Source organism: Bacillus rossius, chromosome 1, assembly GCF_032445375.1.
Source record: "Bacillus rossius redtenbacheri isolate Brsri chromosome 1, Brsri_v3, whole genome shotgun sequence".
Taxonomy (NCBI): domain Eukaryota; kingdom Metazoa; phylum Arthropoda; class Insecta; order Phasmatodea; family Bacillidae; genus Bacillus; species Bacillus rossius.
In genome coordinates this window covers 54,543,290-54,562,105 of record NC_086330.1, presented here as the reverse complement: position 1 = coordinate 54,562,105, position 18,816 = coordinate 54,543,290, and the positions used below count along the sequence as shown (strand labels likewise).

General features: G+C 37.8%; 1 protein-coding gene across 2 annotated transcripts in view; it reads right to left on the bottom strand.

Moving 5' to 3' along the window:
- LOC134536153 (FMRFamide receptor) overlaps window positions 1-18,816 on the bottom strand; it is a 289,995-nt gene that overhangs the window by 20,949 nt on the left and 250,230 nt on the right. For both annotated transcript variants that reach the window (XM_063375781.1, XM_063375771.1), the window contains exon 2: window positions 15,847-16,860. In XM_063375781.1, the coding sequence (XP_063231851.1) occupies window positions 15,847-16,548 (702 nt within the window). In that variant the 5' untranslated portion in view covers window positions 16,549-16,860. The remainder of the gene's footprint in view (window positions 1-15,846; window positions 16,861-18,816) is intronic.

Sequence of the window (18,816 nt, the reverse complement as noted above, 5' to 3'; positions counted from 1 at the left end):
GGTCATTGCCGACTCCTTCCCCAATATCCTTGGTTTCTATTTACTATTTTCGTCTTTGACGATGTCACTGTCGGTAATATTTTGAACTCAATAAAAAAAAAATATTCGTTTGTGACTTTCTTATTTATCTGTCAACAAATATCAGGAACTAACATTTTAACCATGGTGTGTATTGTTCGCGTTTTTAGTACTGAAAATAGACGAACATAAAGTAGCGGGTTTTCTAATTTTACATGAATTAAAAAAAAAGTTGCCCAAAAAGCAGAATTAAAAAATTCGTCGTTTGCATCTTAATACTCTTAAAAAATTTCATTAAACGTGAAGATAATAACTGTGACACAGATTATAATATAATATTTAATACATAAATTTTATTTAATGCTGAAGTGAACAATAGTGGACCCCAACTGCTGATGATTGGATCGTTCTATTTAAAGTTTGAAGTCAATCTAGCTATTTATTTGTTTAAAACCGCGCATAAAAAGGATATAGCTACTACATAGATTCATGCAATTAGTTTTATTTTCAGTACAACTGCAAGATTGATTTTACCGTCTAAGGCGTCGTATTTAATTTTTCTGGTTACCACATTTAATCCAAAGAAATGGTTGACGTGAAAGTTATGGCCGAGGAATTTCGATTATTTCGATAAAATCCTGCCAATCTTTGAAATAAAAACGATTTTTTCCCCTAACATAACTAACACTAAGTGTATTTTGTAGGAGGGGTCCTGTTCTTGGGAGGGACCTTGGTGCGTCTCACGTAGAAGTCATACCAGGGATTAGCCATGCAGGGAAGGGTCGCATGCATCGTGTGCGCTGCTCGGGGTAAGGCCAGCGGTTGAATCATGGCTACTCCCTTCACCAAGATCTAGGCTTAAAAAAAATGTGTGAGTGTAGTCCACGAGCGACAGAAGTGAAACTATTGCATATTATATTATAAGTTATAGGAAACATAATTCTCTTTGGCTGAAGTCACAGATTAAAAAAAATGATATGCAAGTATGCGAGGGCTAAAATATGCTATTGCGCAAGTATGCCAGTGTGAAAAGTATGCAAGTGTGCAAGTGTAAAATGTGCAAGTGGGCAAGTATTTAAATGTACAAGCATGTAAGTATGCAAGTGTGCCATTGTGCGAGTATGCAAGTGTGCAAGCATGTAAGAGTGCGAGTAGGCTGCGTCATTTCCACCTCTCCCCTGCGGTCTCCTCCCCTACCGGTTACCCCACCACGCACCCAACTAATACCTATCATGCGATCGGAAATTTCGCAAAGCTCGAAAAATTGTAGCCCCGCTCAGCAAAGAAGTTTTCACTTCGAAAAAAACTAGTTTTAAGTCGTCGGGCCCGGGTAAAAAAACTGCGTGGACACAGGCTCAGACGTGCAGGGTGAAAATCACGTGCGTAGATGTGCGAGAACGCAGGAGTCAGAGGATGGAACTGGACGACGAGTTTGTCTACCACGCAGGGGTGCGGGCGCCTCAGGGCCGGTTAAACGTAAATTGGCGCCCTAGGCGAAAAACCTTAATGCCCCCCCATCCCCCCCCCGCCGGACACCCCAAAAAAAATTTTCCTTGCCTCAAAATACATCACGTAAGCCTAAGATTTTGTCAACAATCAAATGTAAGCAGGCTTGTGTTTTTTTTAACTTTTTTACTTATTACAGATCATTAACAGGTCACCGTGGACTTTAAATAATTACTTATATCAATATAAACATTCCAAACTGTTTCAAAAATCCATTTTCACCTAGTTTCAATAATCGTTAAACATATTATATGAGCTGTTATGTGTCGTGCTGCGCCGCCCCCAGCTACTTTGCGCCCTAGGCGGTTGCCTAGTTCGCCTGTATGGACGCGCAGGGGTGCGGGCGCCTGGCACGGACGCGACGTCCTCGGCGCGGCGACCCTGGCTGACCGGCCACCGTCCTGCGTTTCGATGACCTCCAGGATAGACTCCACGATCCTCTATGTACTCGGGAACATTACACCAGCTCATTGGCTACTGACTCGTGACACCTGTTAACTGGGATGTTTGTGATTCGATACTTCTTACGTTGAGGGTCATTCATTGGCTCACAGTCCTTCAGGCAAACTGTGTTCCAATCACTGAAGCGGCAATAAGTTACACGCACTTGGATTCTAGCCTATCGCGAAATGAAACCGCGAATTTTTCCGGTCTCTAACGATCGCTAAACAAAGCTGCAGCCAGTTGTGTTCGCCCGAGCTCGCAGTCACTGCGTGGCGCAACGACACGGCGCTATCGCAAAGCAAATAATAACTCGCCCGCCGCACAAACATTGACCGAATTCACAAAACACGAGAGCGTAGGAAAAAATAAACATTTTTCACAAAACACGAGAGCGAATTTTTTTTTTTTTCACACACCGTGCCACTGTACAAATGATGCAGTACCAGCGCCACACGCAGCTATTTATGTGTTATTTTGCCATACCTACGTTACTACCTAGTTGGAGTATGAGATAGTTATAAGCGAACTTAATTTTTGTTTTGCTTGACAGTGTGTTAAAGAAAGACAGTGTGAAAATAACATTCTTTTATAAATGCAAATTTCACCTATTCTGACTGTAGTATCTAGAGATGTGAACTATTGCGAGTTTATTGGACTTCAACAAACTGGACAGGCAAGTTGTTCATATCACTAAAATAACCGTTAAACATAAATCAAATATTCTATAGTTCTTATTGTGCGGTTTGGAACTGAACTATTACATTTCTAATTTCTTTTTCCCTATAAAAGATGCTCCGAGCTTTTGCTGGCCCTTAAATTAAATATATAACAGAAGTTTTATATAAGTAGGATATTTATTCATTATCTTTATTTTGTCGGTTAGCACCTTATGAAAACGCCCACAAAAGGAAAAAAAAAAGATACTTAATCTCTTGAAGGTATGCGCTGTTGTCTTTTTTTCAGTTATATTTTAGGTTGTTTTAGTTCCTCCGAGAGATGCTGGTTCGTGCCGCGGTTGCTTGTGCGAGCGTGACTAAGGAAGTTGTTTGGATCATGAATCCTTTTTGTCCGATGCTCTTAAACAGTTACAAAGACGGCCTCTCTCCTTAAATCAAACAATTTTATCGTCTGTAACGGCCCCACTAAAAAACATTTCATTTGTTTCTCCTCTAATCTGTATTCTTCCTGAGTTTCTTTTTGGGCGTGGCCGTTTTACTGAAAACGATGAGTTCAGCCAATCCTTTAGAAACAAATATTAAAATCAAAATTTGTATGTGAATTAAACGTATCACATAATTATGGTAACGAACAGTTCACAATATTAATGAATTACAGTGTGATACCATAAAAGGGATGTGCATGATACACATCACCTCCAAAAATCTAATTACATATTTAGTTGTTTACGTAAATAAGATCGATTAACGTTTGAAAACGGTAAGTAGTAAAATGTACTTAAGTTAACTTGACTTAACACGGTATAAATATTTTTACACTTGAAAATTACATTCCTCCTTTCCCTAAATAGATTTATAGCTAAGATCCTGTGTTACCACGACTACTATAAAGTTGAACACACCATAGGCGTACCCAGGGGGGGGGTGTATTGGGGGTTCAAACCCCCCCCACCCCCCCCCCCCGAAATGAGGCAAGAAAATTATGAACACTCATGTCATTCGAGCTCAATTTCTAAACACAGAGCAACGAGAGAAATAACGTCACCAAGCAGCCCAATTGGTAAGTAAACGTAAACAAATTTGAATTGCAGTGGTTGGTTCATGATAGGTCAGTCTAAATTCTCAAATCGCGGTGATTGGTCTGTGGAATAATCAGTTCAACTCTACTTATATATAAAGATTTAATTCTGTTTTGCTACACTTGAATTGTAAAGCCTGCATGACAACAGCCCGTCGCATCCGTCCGTCAGCCGCCAAGCGATATACAACTTCACTTCACTTCACTACACTTCACTTCACTGCTTGGATTTTGGACTTGAGCGGTATCCGTTTAGCCAGAAATATCAATTTAATTATTCTTTTTTATCATCTTTTATCGCAAGTGTATATTTTGAATAAGTCTCAGTTTTAATCCCATGCCTTACCCGGGACTCGAACCCAGAACCTCTCCCACCATAAGCCGGTGTGCATCCGACTACGCTACGGAGGTCGGCTGGCGATTTACAACACTCCGCTCGTCCGTCATAATATTTCTCCACGTCAATGCTGACAACTGTTGAGAAAACTTAACAATTTGGGGGAAAAAAGTTATCATATGTAATTATATTACTTAAACAATTATGTAAAGTAAGTATGTACTTTGAAACTCATTAAACTCGGAGTGTTTTTTTTTTCGGTATGTATTTTCACATTTCCAGAGTTACCATACGTAATTATAATACGTCCGTAACTTAGACAATTTTTGTTACAAAAAAGAGCTTTCGAAATGTGTCTAAACGTAAGCTAAGAAATTATTTTGGAATCAGTTAAACAGTTAAACAAAATTTAATACATTTTAATATAATATTTTATATGCAAACACCTAGAAGACATAAGGAGGTTATAGTTTCATCCGTTCACCCGTCAAAAGTATAAAGTTACCAAGCTTTAGACGGACAAGTGGATGACATTTTTCAGTCCATCTTATTGGGTGCAGGTCACGTAATTGACAGTCGGATGACGGATGGACGGGCTATTGTAATTCCGGCCTTAGTTGCTAACACCCTTGCAATCAAATTATACAGCAATTATTATATTGTCACGTCGTCAACTTATTAGGAATAAGTTTGTAAAGTACGTACGTAAAGTTGTTAAGTTAACTAATTATTTATATATATATATATATATATATATCTTTTTGGGGGGTTTTGTAGGTATTTTAATATTGCAATGTGAATTTACTTATGTTAATTGAAAGAAAAATTACGTACACATTACATATCAAGAATAGCCCAGGTGAAAAAATGAAATGTGAGATTATTCTACTCAAGAAATAATTAATTTTTGGTGTTTATGCAGTTTTTCCTAAAAATCTGTAAGAACACCCCCCGAAAAAATTCCTGGGTACGCCTATGGAACACACTGAATGTAGAAAAACCATCACAAAGAAAATAAAAATAAAGTCAAAATGTAATTATGAGGTTGAAATAAATGACAAATAATAAAATAACCGTAACACAACATAAATTTGTAGTACATATTAGTATTATGTAAATGACGGACCGAGCGCAGGGTTCAGGGTGTGGATTGTGATTGTCGGCCCACCATGTTGAATTCTGACGTCACGGCGGCCATCTTGGATGAGTGTAACGGGACACAGAGTAACGGGACAAGTAGGAAATTGACCTTTGACCCTCAAAACTAGTCAAAATTGGGCAAAATTTGCCCAAACTTCCTCAAAAATCGCCAAAATTTACATTTCTGTGGAAAAAAATTCCGCCAAAAAATCTCAAAAATTTTGATAAATTGAAAATTCCCGTTTTCGAAGGAAAAATTTCCCGTTTCGAGGGAAAATTTCCCGTTTTATTCCTTAAAAATACCAACAGCTAGAAATGTCCATATGTAGGCTTAAGCATCCATGTCTACAGCCTCCGATAAGCCTCTTTTAGGATTATGACGTCACCGTTGCAATTTTCGTTACAGCCGCCATCTTGAAAATCTTTATTTATTATCCGATTTTAATGAAATTTTTTTTAAAAATTATAAAAAAATTCAATTAATAAAATTTAAATAAAAATATTAAAAATTGTACTTTTACGCCACGGAGCTCGGAGTCCTCGGTTCGAACCCGACGAGTGCAAAAAAAATAAATATGGCGACCGATCCTTCCTCACAGTGGCTGCTGGCATACTGACCCCCACCAATTATGTCAAAGTATATATATCTTAACCTCATATGACGCCATGACCGCCATCTTGAAAATCCGTAATTTTTATGTTAGGAAAACGGGAAATTTTTTAAAAATCATTAAAAAAGTAACTATCAAATTAAATAATAGAAATCTTAAAAACCACTGTTACATGTTTCGTTACGGCTGCCATCTTTAAAATCCGTAATTTTTATGTTAGAAAAACGGGAAAATTTTTAAAAATCATTAAAAAATGTAACTAATCGAATTAAATAATAGAAATCTTAAAAACCACTGTTACATGTTTCGTTACGGCCGCCATCTTGTAAATCTTTAATATTAATGCTAGAGATTCGGGAAAAATTCCAAAATTCATCAAAAAATTAACTCATTAAGGAAATTATTGATTCCTGTCCTTGGTTCGATCCCAAGACGATACAAAACAACTTTAATTTTAAAAAATACCACAAAAGTGACAGGTTTGAGAAAATAAAAACACCGCAAGTTCTATTAAAAAAAAACTTTTATTACATAAATTCTACACAACTACAAGTACAAAAAAAATACACAGACAAATTACCAAAGTATCGTGGATCTCTCGATTCAAACAGTCTTCTTATTATACGGACTAAGTCCTTTACATAACTTTAAATGTCTATTCAGTTTATCAGGTCGACATATTGGTACACCACAATTTTCACACAAAGACAAATTATCAACTTCATTAAAAGGACAGTGATATATTTCGTGTCGTTGTGCACTTTGAATATTTGCTAATGTTTTGTTACAAAATATACAACTAAATTCCGATGAATGTACAGCCAGTCTATCACAATTCCTGAGGTACAGTTTTAATCTTCCATAGAGTATAAACTTGCTTAAACATCTGTTGCACTGATATTTAATGCGTTCAGAGTTACTACTACAATTGTGTATTACATAATCCCGTAATTTCAAGTTTTTGATCTTCTCACAGTACGTGCAGTCGGGGGATGGAACACCGCTGGATGCTCCTTCCTTCATCTATGGCACTGGAACTGTTGACAACCATTGTAACACTGTTGACATTTTACCTACTGAAGCCTTTGAGGTCTGCTCTGCGGAAGATGTTTCACGCGTCGAAATCTCCTGCTGTGCTGAGAGAGCAGGTGTAGCTGTAGACGTCGTTGTCATCGTGCTCTGCACTGATGATGGTAGACCTTCGATCCAGGTTGGTGTGTTTAGTGGTAATGATGCCATCGAGTTCTCTATTATGTTATACAAGTCTAACTATCCGATCCGTTCATCACCGCAGCCAGAGACGGACTGAAGTCCATATCACCAGGGTCTCACTTATATAGTCTCATCAGCTGGTACAACACATGAGTCAAAACAATAACCATGTTCATTATACTCGCACTTAACTTTCTCGGAGCATTTTTTATAATGAAGATGTAAGCTATCAAGACGTGAAATTAGTTTTTTGCACTTATTGCACTGAAATTGTATTCTTTTAACATTATTAGAACAACTGCTTCTTTCATGTCTGCGAGCATTTGTGGTGATAGTAAATGATGCGTCACAGTATTTGCACTGACGCAATGTACACTCTTCATTAGTTGAAGTATCCATTACTGATGATGAAACTTCGGATGATGGTGGTATCACATCTGTTGAAATCTCCTCCAATGTTGACGTCGTCGTCGTTGCCAACGGAATCTGCACCTTCTCCGTCGTAGCTGTCGTAAAGGTTCCCGTAGACGATGGTAAAACCTCCGATTTCGACGTTAAAGTCGGTAAAGATGCCATCGAGTTAGCAAGAGCAGGTAATTACGCGATTTATGCACCAGATTAAACAAACTAGGTGATCTTTACACCGCCGACGTCAGTAACAAAGTGAGCGTCCTGTTGTCTAGGACTCGCATTTATACATGCACCGTATGGAATAATACGCTAGTCAAATCAAGAACCATCTACAAAAATACAAGAGTCAAAACAACATTAAAAATAGAAGGACCATCAACGAAAAGGCAGCACATTTGGAAGCACCCACAACGAAAAGGCAGCACATTTGGAAGCACCGACAACGAAAAGGCAGCACATTTGGAAGCACCGACAACGTAAAGGAAGCACATTTGGAAGTACCAACAACGAAAAGGCAGCACATTTGGAAGCACCGCCAACGAAAAGGCAGCACATTTTGGATGCACCATCATAAAGGCAGCACATTTTGGAAGCACCATCGAATAAGGAAGCACATTTGGAAGCTCCATCAACAAAAAAAAAAAGGCATAAAGGAAGCACAAGTTACGAGATCTAAGTCTTAGTTAGAAATCAGAATACAAGAAATAAAAACATTAAATTCTTATAATTTAAATTATTTATTTATTTTTTACATTATACAAATGCAAGTAAAACAAGCCATTATCGTATGTAGCCAGCTTTCCTTAGTTCCTTGAGTATGAAATATATTTCTTTGATGCACGAATAGTTTCCTGCACAATGCGAACCATCTAGAAGTCTTAGCCGGTCAACCAATATGTTTGGATCTTTCCATGATGTGTAATCATTCTCTTCTACCACCATCTTCCTTGCACCTTTATAATAAATATTATGATCCCTGGTGTCTTCCGTTTTACCACCAACCTCATGGTAACTTTCATTTTTGAGACGGTGATCATCACCAGCTTGATCAGATTTATTTAATATATCACGTCGTTTCCATCGTTTCGGTCTCAGGACACCGCCACATTCTTCGATCTTATCAGCTTTAGGTGCTTCATCATAGTCTATGTCTTTGTCAACAGCCTCAGAGTCAATGTAACAATCACCGTAGAAGGAATCGTCTTCACCCAATTTACCGTAATAATTCGATGTTGATGATGTTGAAGTGTCTTCGTCGTCTTCATGCTTCCTTTTTAGGAGTCCATCATTTTTACGAAGTAGGAAAGATCTACTTGAATTCGGCTGGAATATATTCTCACTTTTCACGTTAAGGATTCTTCCATTGTCTTCATTCTTCCGTAAATCATCAACCTCCTTCAATTTAAGTTCTTTGTCGAGATCGGAAGAGCCAAGAAAATTATTGTCGTAATGCAGATCACTCTTCCTTAGGCTAGTAGATTCATCGTTGTCCTCTAGCTTGTACGCAGGCTTGGCGCTACAAGTTCTGCCATGTCTTTTTAGGCTCTCTCTCTGCGTAAACGACTTGCTACATCGAACACCACTTGTCATATTGCGCAGTGTATTTTTAACACAGTCATTCTTCTCGTGTTGTCTTTTATTCTTTCTCAAGATAAACTCTTTGCTGCAAAACTTACACCTATGTTCTTTCGATACAGCGTCAGATCCCAAATCGGAATTCATATTAGTTACTGAGACTAATGCCAGATACCAATTGAGTGTTTTAAATTAGATCCAATACTTAAATAGAATTTTTTTCACATTTCATCAGCGATAATTAATATATCTCATGCAAAAGTACTTTATGCATGTAGTTCTGCTTTTCAACAACAGATGTCGCCACATGTTGCTTGCAGGTAAATAATATTTAGTTCTTTTATGCGGAATGCGGGATGCTCACTAACGATCGCAAAAGAAGGATGGCTTAACTAGACTCCAAGGAGAAGGAAGTCAGTCCTTCCTGTTAGTACTTCTTAGATTTCTCAGAGATTATTATTTGACTGAGAAAAGATATTTTTTTTATATTTCCACCTGATAAAAATATTACAAGTGTTGATTAAGTAGCAGAAATTCACTTATTAAATGTAACCTTAAATAAATTAACATGACTCATTAAATAAAAAAATCCTTCTTGAAGAGATCAATTGCTCATCTGTAACCAGAAGCACTTGCAGAAAACCATCAAAATATTGTCAAGTATAATCAGGAGCACACTGAGAAAACCATCAAAATATTGACAAGAATATTCAGGAGCACACGGAGAAAACCACCATAATATTGTCAAGAATAATCAGGAGCACACGGAGAAAAACACCATTATATTGACAAGAATAATCGGGAGCACACGGAGAAAACCGCCACCAGTTTTCTTTGTTATCATAAAATAACAGAAAAAAAAATTAATAAAAAAATCACAACAAATTCAAAAACTGATTCTGGCTTGGACTAGAACTCTATCTTTGCTCAACAATGAGAAGTTCACAAGCTAGCATAATCAGTTTTTGAATTTGTTGTGATTTTTTATTAATTTTTTATTAATTTTTTTTTCTGTTATTTTATGATAACAAAGAAAACTGGTGGCGGTTTTCTCTGTGTGCTTCCGATTATTCTTGTCAATATAATGGTGGTTTTCTCCGTGTGCTCCTGATTATTCTTGACAATATTATGGTGGTTTTCTCCGTGTGCTCCTGAATATTCTTGTCAATATTTTGATGGTTTTCTCAGTGTGCTCCTGATTATACTTGACAATAATTTGATGGTTTTCTGCAAGTGCTTCTGGTTACAGATGAGCAATTGATCTCTTCATGAAGGATTTTTTTATTTAATGAGTCATGTTAATTTATTTAAGGTTACATTTAATAAGTGAATTTCTGCTACTTAATCAACACTTGTAATATTTTTATCAGGTGGAAATATAAAAAAAATATCTTTTCTCAGTCAAATAATAATCTCTGAGAAATCTAAGAAGTACTAACAGGAAGGACTGACTTCCTTCTCCTTGGAGTCTAGCGAAGCCATCCTTCTTTTGCGATCGTTAGTGAGCATCCCGCATCCCGCATAAAAGAACTAAATATTATTTACCTGCAAGCAACATGTGGCGACATCTGTTGTTGAAAAGCAGAACTACATGCATAAAGTACTTTTGCATGAGATATATTAATTATCGCTGATGAAATGTGAAAAAAATTCTATTTAAGTATTGGATCTAATTTAAAACACTCAATTGGTATCTGGCATTAGTCTCAGTAACTAATATGAATTCCGATTTGGGATCTGACGCTGTATCGAAAGAACATAGGTGTAAGTTTTGCAGCAAAGAGTTTATCTTGAGAAAGAATAAAAGACAACACGAGAAGAATGACTGTGTTAAAAATACACTGCGCAATATGACAAGTGGTGTTCGATGTAGCAAGTCGTTTACGCGGAGAGAGAGCCTAAAACGACATGGCAGAACTTGTAACGCCAAGCCTGCGTACAAGCTAGAGGACAACGATGAATCTACTAGCCTAAGGAAGAGTGATCTGCATTACGACAATAATTATTTTAGCTCTTCCGATCTCGACAAAGAACTTAAATTGAAGGAGGTTGATGATTTACGGAAGAATGAAGACAATGGAAGAATCCTTAACGTGAAAAGTGAGAATATATTCCAGCCGAATTCAAGTAGATCTTTCCTACTTCGTAAAAATGATGGACTCCTAAAAAGGAAGCATGAAGACGACGAAGACACTTCAACATCATCAACATCGAATTATTACGGTAAATTGGGTGAAGACGATTCCTTCTACGGTGATTGTTACATTGACTCTGAGGCTGTTGACAAAGACATAGACTATGATGAAGCACCTAAAGCTGATAAGATCGAAGAATGTGGCGGTGTCCTGAGACCGAAACGATGGAAACGACGTGATATATTAAATAAATCTGATCAAGCTTGTGATGATCACCGTCTCAAAAATGAAAGTTACCATGAGGTTGGTGGTAAAACGGAAGACACCAGGGATCATAATATTTATTATAAAGGTGCAAGGAAGATGGTGGTAGAAGAGAATGATTACACATCATGGAAAGATCCAAACATATTGGTTGACCGGCTAAGACTTCTACATGGTTCGCATTGTGCAGGAAACTATTCGTGCATCAAAGAAATATCCTTCATACTCAAGGAACTGAGGAAAGCTGGCTACATACGATAATGGCTTGTTTTACTTGCATTCGTATAATGTAAAGAAATAAAATCAATAATTTAAATTATAAGAATTTAATGTTTTTATTTCTTGTATTCTGATTTCTAACTAAGACTTAGATCTCGTAACTTGTGCTTCCTTTTTGCCTTTTTTTTTGTTGATGGAGCTTCCAAATGTGCTGCCTTTATGATGGTGCATCTAAAATGTGCTGTCTTTTCGTTGGCGGTGCTTCCAAATGTGCTGCCTTTTCGTTGTCGGTGCTTCCAAATGTGCAGCCTTTTCGTTGTCGGTGCTTCCAAATGTGCTGCCTTTTCGTTGTCGGTGCTTCCAAATGTGCTGTCTTTTCTTTGTCGGTGCTTCCAAATGTGCTGCCTTTTCGTTGTCGGTGCTTCCAAATGTGCTGCCTTTTCGTTGTCGGTGCTTCCAAATGTGCTGCTTTTTCGTTGATGGTCCTTCTATTTTTAATGTTGTTTTGACTCTTGTATTATTGTAGATGGTTCTTGATTTGACTAGCGTATTATTTCATACGGTGCATGTATATAAGCCAGTCCTAGACAACAGGACGCTCAGTTTGTTACTGACGTCGGCGGTGTAAGGATCACCTAGTTTGTTTAATCTGGTGCATAAATCGCGTAATTACCTGCTCTTGCGAACTCGATGGCATCTTTACCGACTTTAACGTCGAACTCGGATGTTGTACCATTGTCTACAGGAACCTTTACGACAGCTACGACGGAGAAGGTGCAGATCCCGTTGGCAACGACGACGACGTCAACATTGGAGGAGATTTCAACAGATGTGATACCACCATCATCCGAAGTTTCATCATCAGCAATGGATACTTCAACTAATGAAGAGCGTACATTGCGTTAGTGCAAATACTGTGACGCATCATTTACTATCACCTCAAATGCTCGCAGACATGAAAGAAGCAGTTGTTCTAATAATGTTAAAAGAATACAATTTCAGTGCAATAAGTGCAAAAAACTAATTTCACGTCTTGATAGCTTACATCTTCATTATAAAAAATGCTCCGAGAAAGTTAAGTGCGAGTATAATGAACATGGTTATTGTTTTGACTCATGTGTTGTACCAGCTGATGAGACTATATAAGTGAGACCCTGGTGATATGGACTTCAGTCCGTCTCTGGCTGCGGTGATGAACGGATCGGATAGTTAGACTTGTATAACATAATAGAGAACTCGATGGCATCATTACCACTAAACACACCAACCTGGATCGAAGGTCTACCATCATCAGTGCAGAGCACGATGACAACGACGTCTACAGCTACACCTGCTCTCTCAGCACAGCAGGAGATTTCGACGCGTGCAACATCTTCCGCAGAGCAGACCTCAAAGGCTTCAGAAGTTAACATGTCAGCAGTGTTACAATGGTTGTCAACAGTTCCAGTGCCATAGATGAAGGAAGGAGCATCCAGCGGTGTTCCATCCCCCGACTGCACATACTGTGAGAAGATCAAAAATTTGAAATTACGGGATTATGTAATACACAATTGTAGTAGTAACTCTGAACGCATTAAATATCAGTGCAACAGATGTTTAAGCAAGTTTATACTCTATGGAAGATTAAAACGGTACCTCAGGAATTGTGATAGACTGGCTGTACATTCATCGGAATCAAGTTGTATATTTTGTAACAAAACATTAGCAAATATTCAAAGTGCACAACGACACGAAATATATCACTGTCCTTTTAATGAAGTTGATAATTTGTCTTTGTGTGAAAATTGTGGTGTACCAATATGTCGACCTGATAAACTGAATAGACATTTAAAGTTATGTAAAGGACTTAGTCCGTATAATAAGAAGACTGTTTGAATCGAGAGATCCACGATACTTTGGTAATTTGTCTGTGTATTTTTTTTGTACTTGTAGTTGTGTAGAATTTATGTAATAAAAGTTTTTTTTTAATAGAACTTGCGGTGTTTTTATTTTCTCAAACCTGTCACTTTTGTGGTATTTTTTAAAATTAAAGTTGTTTTGTATCGTCTTGGGATCGAACCAAGGACAGGAATCAATAATTTCCTTAATGAGTTAATTTTTTGATGAATTTTGGAATTTTTCCCGAATCTCTAGCACTAATATTAAGGATTTATAAGATGGCGCCGTAACGAAACATGCAACAGTGGTTTTTATGATTTCTATTATTTAATTCGATTAGTTACTTTTATTTAATTATTTTTAAAATTTTTCCCGTTTTTCTAACATAAAAATTACGGATTTTCAAGATGGCAGCCGTAACGAAACATGTAACAGTGGTTTTTAAGATTTCTATTATTTAATTCGCTTAGTTACTTTTTTAATGATTTTTAAAATTTTTCCCGTTTTTCTAACATAAAAATTACGGATTTCAATATGGCGGTCATGACATCATACTAGGTGAAGATATATATACTTTGACATAAGTGGTGGGGGTCAGTATGCCAGCAGCCACTGTGAGGAAGGATCGGTCGCCATTTTTATTTTTTTCTGCACTCGTCGGGTTCGAACCGAGGACTCCGAGTTCCGTGTCGTAAAAGTACAATTTTTTAATGTTTTTATTAAAATTTTATTAATTGAATTTTTTATAATTATTAAATTTTTTTTATTAAAATCGGATAATAAATAAAGATTTTCAAGATGGCGGCCGTAACGAAAATTGCAACGATGACGTCATAATCCTAAAAGATGCTTATCGGAGGCTGTAGACATGGATGCTTAAGTCTACATATGGACATTTCTAGCTGTTGGTATTTTTAAGGAATAAAACGGGAAATTTTTCCCTCTAAAACGGAAATTTACAATTTATCAAAATTTTTGAGATTTTTTGGCGGAATTTTTTTCCACAGAAATGTAAATTTTGGCGATTTTTGAGGAATTTTGGGCAAATTTTGCCCAATTTTGACTAGTTTTGAGGGTCAAAGGTCAATTTCCTACTTGTCCCGTTACTCTGTGTCCCGTTACACTCATCCAAGATGGCCACCGTGACGTCAGAATTTAACATGGCGGTCCGACAATCACAATCCACACCCTGAACCCTGCGCTCGGTCCGTCATTTGTATACTACTCATATTTAATAATAATAATAAAAACAGATCTGTAGCAGCCACAAACTATTTTATCCATATTCACTCTATCAAATATTTAGCTGTGACAAAGAAAAATAATTTTGTAGTCTTCATGAAGTGATCCAGTGCCAGACAAAAATTGTTGCCTCCACTAAATGGTTTTCTTCAGACTGCAAAATTACGTTGTTGCCACCACAAAACGTTTGGCAGGGTGTATACTGACAAGAGTGGTTTAGAGTTACTGGCGAGCCGAAGGTAGCGGGTTCGGTTTCCGGCACCGGTTAAAGTATTTTTTTTTCACTTGTGAATTATTTACTTCCCGGGTACAGCCCTGGGTGTGGTGTTGTCCATTTATCACTATGCTGCGGAAGTCAACGTGAAACCACCTCCGGATCACCCTGCCACGGAAACCCGCGGTGTGACCTGGGGTAGCCATGCTCGGACACGAGTAGTGATAACTCATCACAGTCATACCAACAAAATATTTAGTGGCGTCTACAGTCCTAGGCTGCAAGGGAAATGGAGTATTAGTCACAGAATGGCCATAATGGAATTAGGCCAACCTTCTGCTTAAAGGATGAGCCTGCTCACGTGGTTTTAGTTATGGGATCTCCCTAATGTTTAAGTGGGGTTTTCTTTTCTCCGGTAGTATGCGTAAATGTAATTTTTTTCAAAAGTGATTTTGTATTTGATATATTTTTGAATGAACGAAATACTTTCGTGTACAAAGTACTTGCTCCTTAAAAAAATAGCATTAATATTAATAAATTAAGATTATTGTTTTTAATAATTTTTAAATTTGTTGCATTTTTTTTTGTAATTTTTTCAAGTTTTCATTTTCTATTTATTACAGTTATGATGAACTAAATATAGAGCACTCACTAATAGCACTCACGCACAATCTTGCTTTTGTGGTTGTTAATTTTCCTACAAAATACTTTGTGATTGTGTAAATATGAATTAAAAAGGGGGAAAAAAATTATTACATTAAATCATTAATTTTTTTGGGGATAACATTTGATTCAAACAAGATAAATAAAAATAAATTTCCAATTTCTATAGAAGGAAAAACGAGTAGAAGTCAGTTGTTCCCCTGACAGCCTCGCGGCACTGACCTGGCGGTAGATGGCGGCGTTGAAGAGCGCCAGGCAGCTGAACGGCAGGAAGTACATGAACACGAGGTAGAGCCAGTGCACGTAGATCTTGACGTAGTAGGGGTTGCTGCGCATGCCCGACGGCTCGACCATGTAGAGCGTGGTGTTGCGGCGCTCGTCGAAGCCCAGCACGCTGACGCGCACGTCCCAGAACCTGGGCAGGTTGTAGAGCGTGGAGAAGGCGATGACGGCGAGCACGTAGAGCCGCGCCCGGCCGTACGTGCAGAGGGAGCGGGCGCGCAGAGGGTGGCACACGGCGACGAAGCGCTCCAGCGTGACGGTGAGCGTGAGGTAGACGGACACCGTCTGCGCGATGAGCGCCAGGGGGAACACGTAGGGCGCGATGTGCGGGTACACCTTGAAGTAGTAGGTGAAGAGGAAGCCCGTGTAGGTGAACACCGCCGGCAGGCCGAACAGCAGCACCGACGTGATGATGAGCACCGTGTCGCAGCGCGCCAGCCCGATCAGCAGGTAGTTGATGGACGAGCGCATCTGCGGCCGCGACAGGATGATCATGGAGACGACGTTGCCGAACACCCCCAGGGCTCCGACGGCGTTCAGCAAGACGCCGTTGGTCACGAACTGGAACAGGATGGCGCGCCGGCCCTCGCTGTCGGACACGGCGTACAAGGTGCCGTTCAGGTCCACGGTGTTGTCGGCCATGGCTCTGCTCCGGGTGACCTACGAGGGGGGTCGCCTCCCGCCGCCGTGGGCGCCCGCGCGTGGCCGCGCCTCGCCGGCACCGGGCCCTTCATCGGCGACTCTCATCACCACCGACACTCCGCACTGTCCCGCGCCAGGAGGCCCGCAAGGTCCCGGACACTCTCGCTCTCTCGACGTCCGCACAGCAGCCACGGGGGGGTTCTTCACGGTCTGTCTCTTGCTAGCCGCCGCTGGATATCTCCATCACGTGCTCTCCAACCGAGTGAAGAAGTAGAACTCAGCCGAGTGTCGAGGTCAATGGACAGCGGTGATCTGAAAAACAAAAGAAAAAAAAATGTTAGCGGGTCTTTCAGTACTCGCCTGTGATGTGTAACATCCAACCTCGATAACGAAATTTAATGTATAATTCTTTAAAATAATGCAGAGCGTGATTAAATACACGCATATTGTGTTTTCAACTACATTTCTGGACGCGAATCACTCGTAGTTACCACACCTGCCGCTAGAATTCGCTGCCATTAAGGTACGTCAACTATTGAATAATTTTACTAGCAGACCGAAATTTTAAACTATATAACGAAACGGCTCCAACAAAAGCGAAAAAGACTTTAAAAAATACTACAACATGGATTGGATCCTGATTTTAGACAATACATTTTATTAAAACACTGCCCATCTTGTTCAGATTCATTAAACACTTAATACTGTAATGTTTCCCTTTGTATTTGTGAACTTTGGTTCGCGCTATCTACCACAGATGGCAGCACATGGTTGTTTCACTTTTCCGTTCCTTGACTTCCGTCACATTCACGAAATTACTCCCACCAAATGCCATATACCGAGAGCTATAATATTACACATAAAAAAAGCTATACTACAGTTTCATCAAACGTGCAGGCAAAAATATATTATTTTTAACACAAAATAAACTAATATTCCACATAAGCTGGCAAGCAATATTTCATGATGAAAAAAATGACTTTGGCACACGAGACCCACATTTTTAATTGAGATATTTGAGATAATTTGTATTTATAAACATTCGAGTGTCTATCTGTTCCTAACTAGGTGACATCGCTTCACATATTTTCTATAAAAATCTTTACCAAACAAATGTTTACATCTGGCAATAAAAAAAACTTGAAATGTTTATACTTGATATGAAAAACAAAATGCAATAGTGCTTAATTTACAGTTTATTCTGGAACTATGAAAATACTAAGGATCAAAATTACTTGTGTCAACTTATATTTATCTTAAATTATAGGTTGGTTACGTTTTACCTCTACCAGTGCCAAAAAGGACTAACCAAACAGTTTAACTAGAATATGAGAAACATTTTTTTCAAAATGTATCAGATATCACTAAAACTGAGTAACAAGTGACAAAATTCACACAACACATCAAAATTCATAAAATGATATATATATAATATATATTATATATACCATCAAGTATCACAGTTAAATTAACAGTATTTTTAAATTTATCTTAATGTATTTTTCGTCAGGACATGATCTTTCCAACACAATCTTATGATTAAAAATTATAAATTTGAGGCCTCGTCAAGCAATATGTGGTGTATATATGTATATGTGTGTGTTTTAATTATCTTACCAATATACGCTTTGCAGTCAAATTTGCAAATGCAATTTCATGGTATTTGGTGTTCCGCAAAGTAGTAGTTTATCTCAAATACTCTTTAATATTTAAAACATGATATTCCAACTGTAATCAGAATTGATCAAGAAAAGATATCGTGAAAAAAATATATAATTGGGAAATATGTTTGTGAAACTATTCAGCAAGATATTTCAGCTGTCCAGATCTGATTTTCAAGTAAACAAACGTCTGTGAATTACGATAGCATTTATTCTAGGTATAACCTTTAGTAAAAAAAACCTAATTAAATTAATCAGAATTATTACATAGTAAGTAATGACATTAAACGGGATTTCCTCTTTTAAGACCTTCGAGTTATATTGGATGCCAAGCTTTTTTTTCACCAACATGTAGATAATACTATTAGCGACACATGGAGATCTTTAGATCTTATTAAATTTATAACTTTTTCTACATAAACTAATTTTAATTAGAATATAATTGAAATTATGAAGAAAAAAGTTCTTAAATTAATATTTAAAAATTTTAGGTATTTAAATTATTTTGAATATACTACATTCCTATAAAAACTATTTGCATATTCTATTTATTAGACGTTCAGTCAGTGATGAACTTTTATTATATACAATTTATTACCATTTTTGT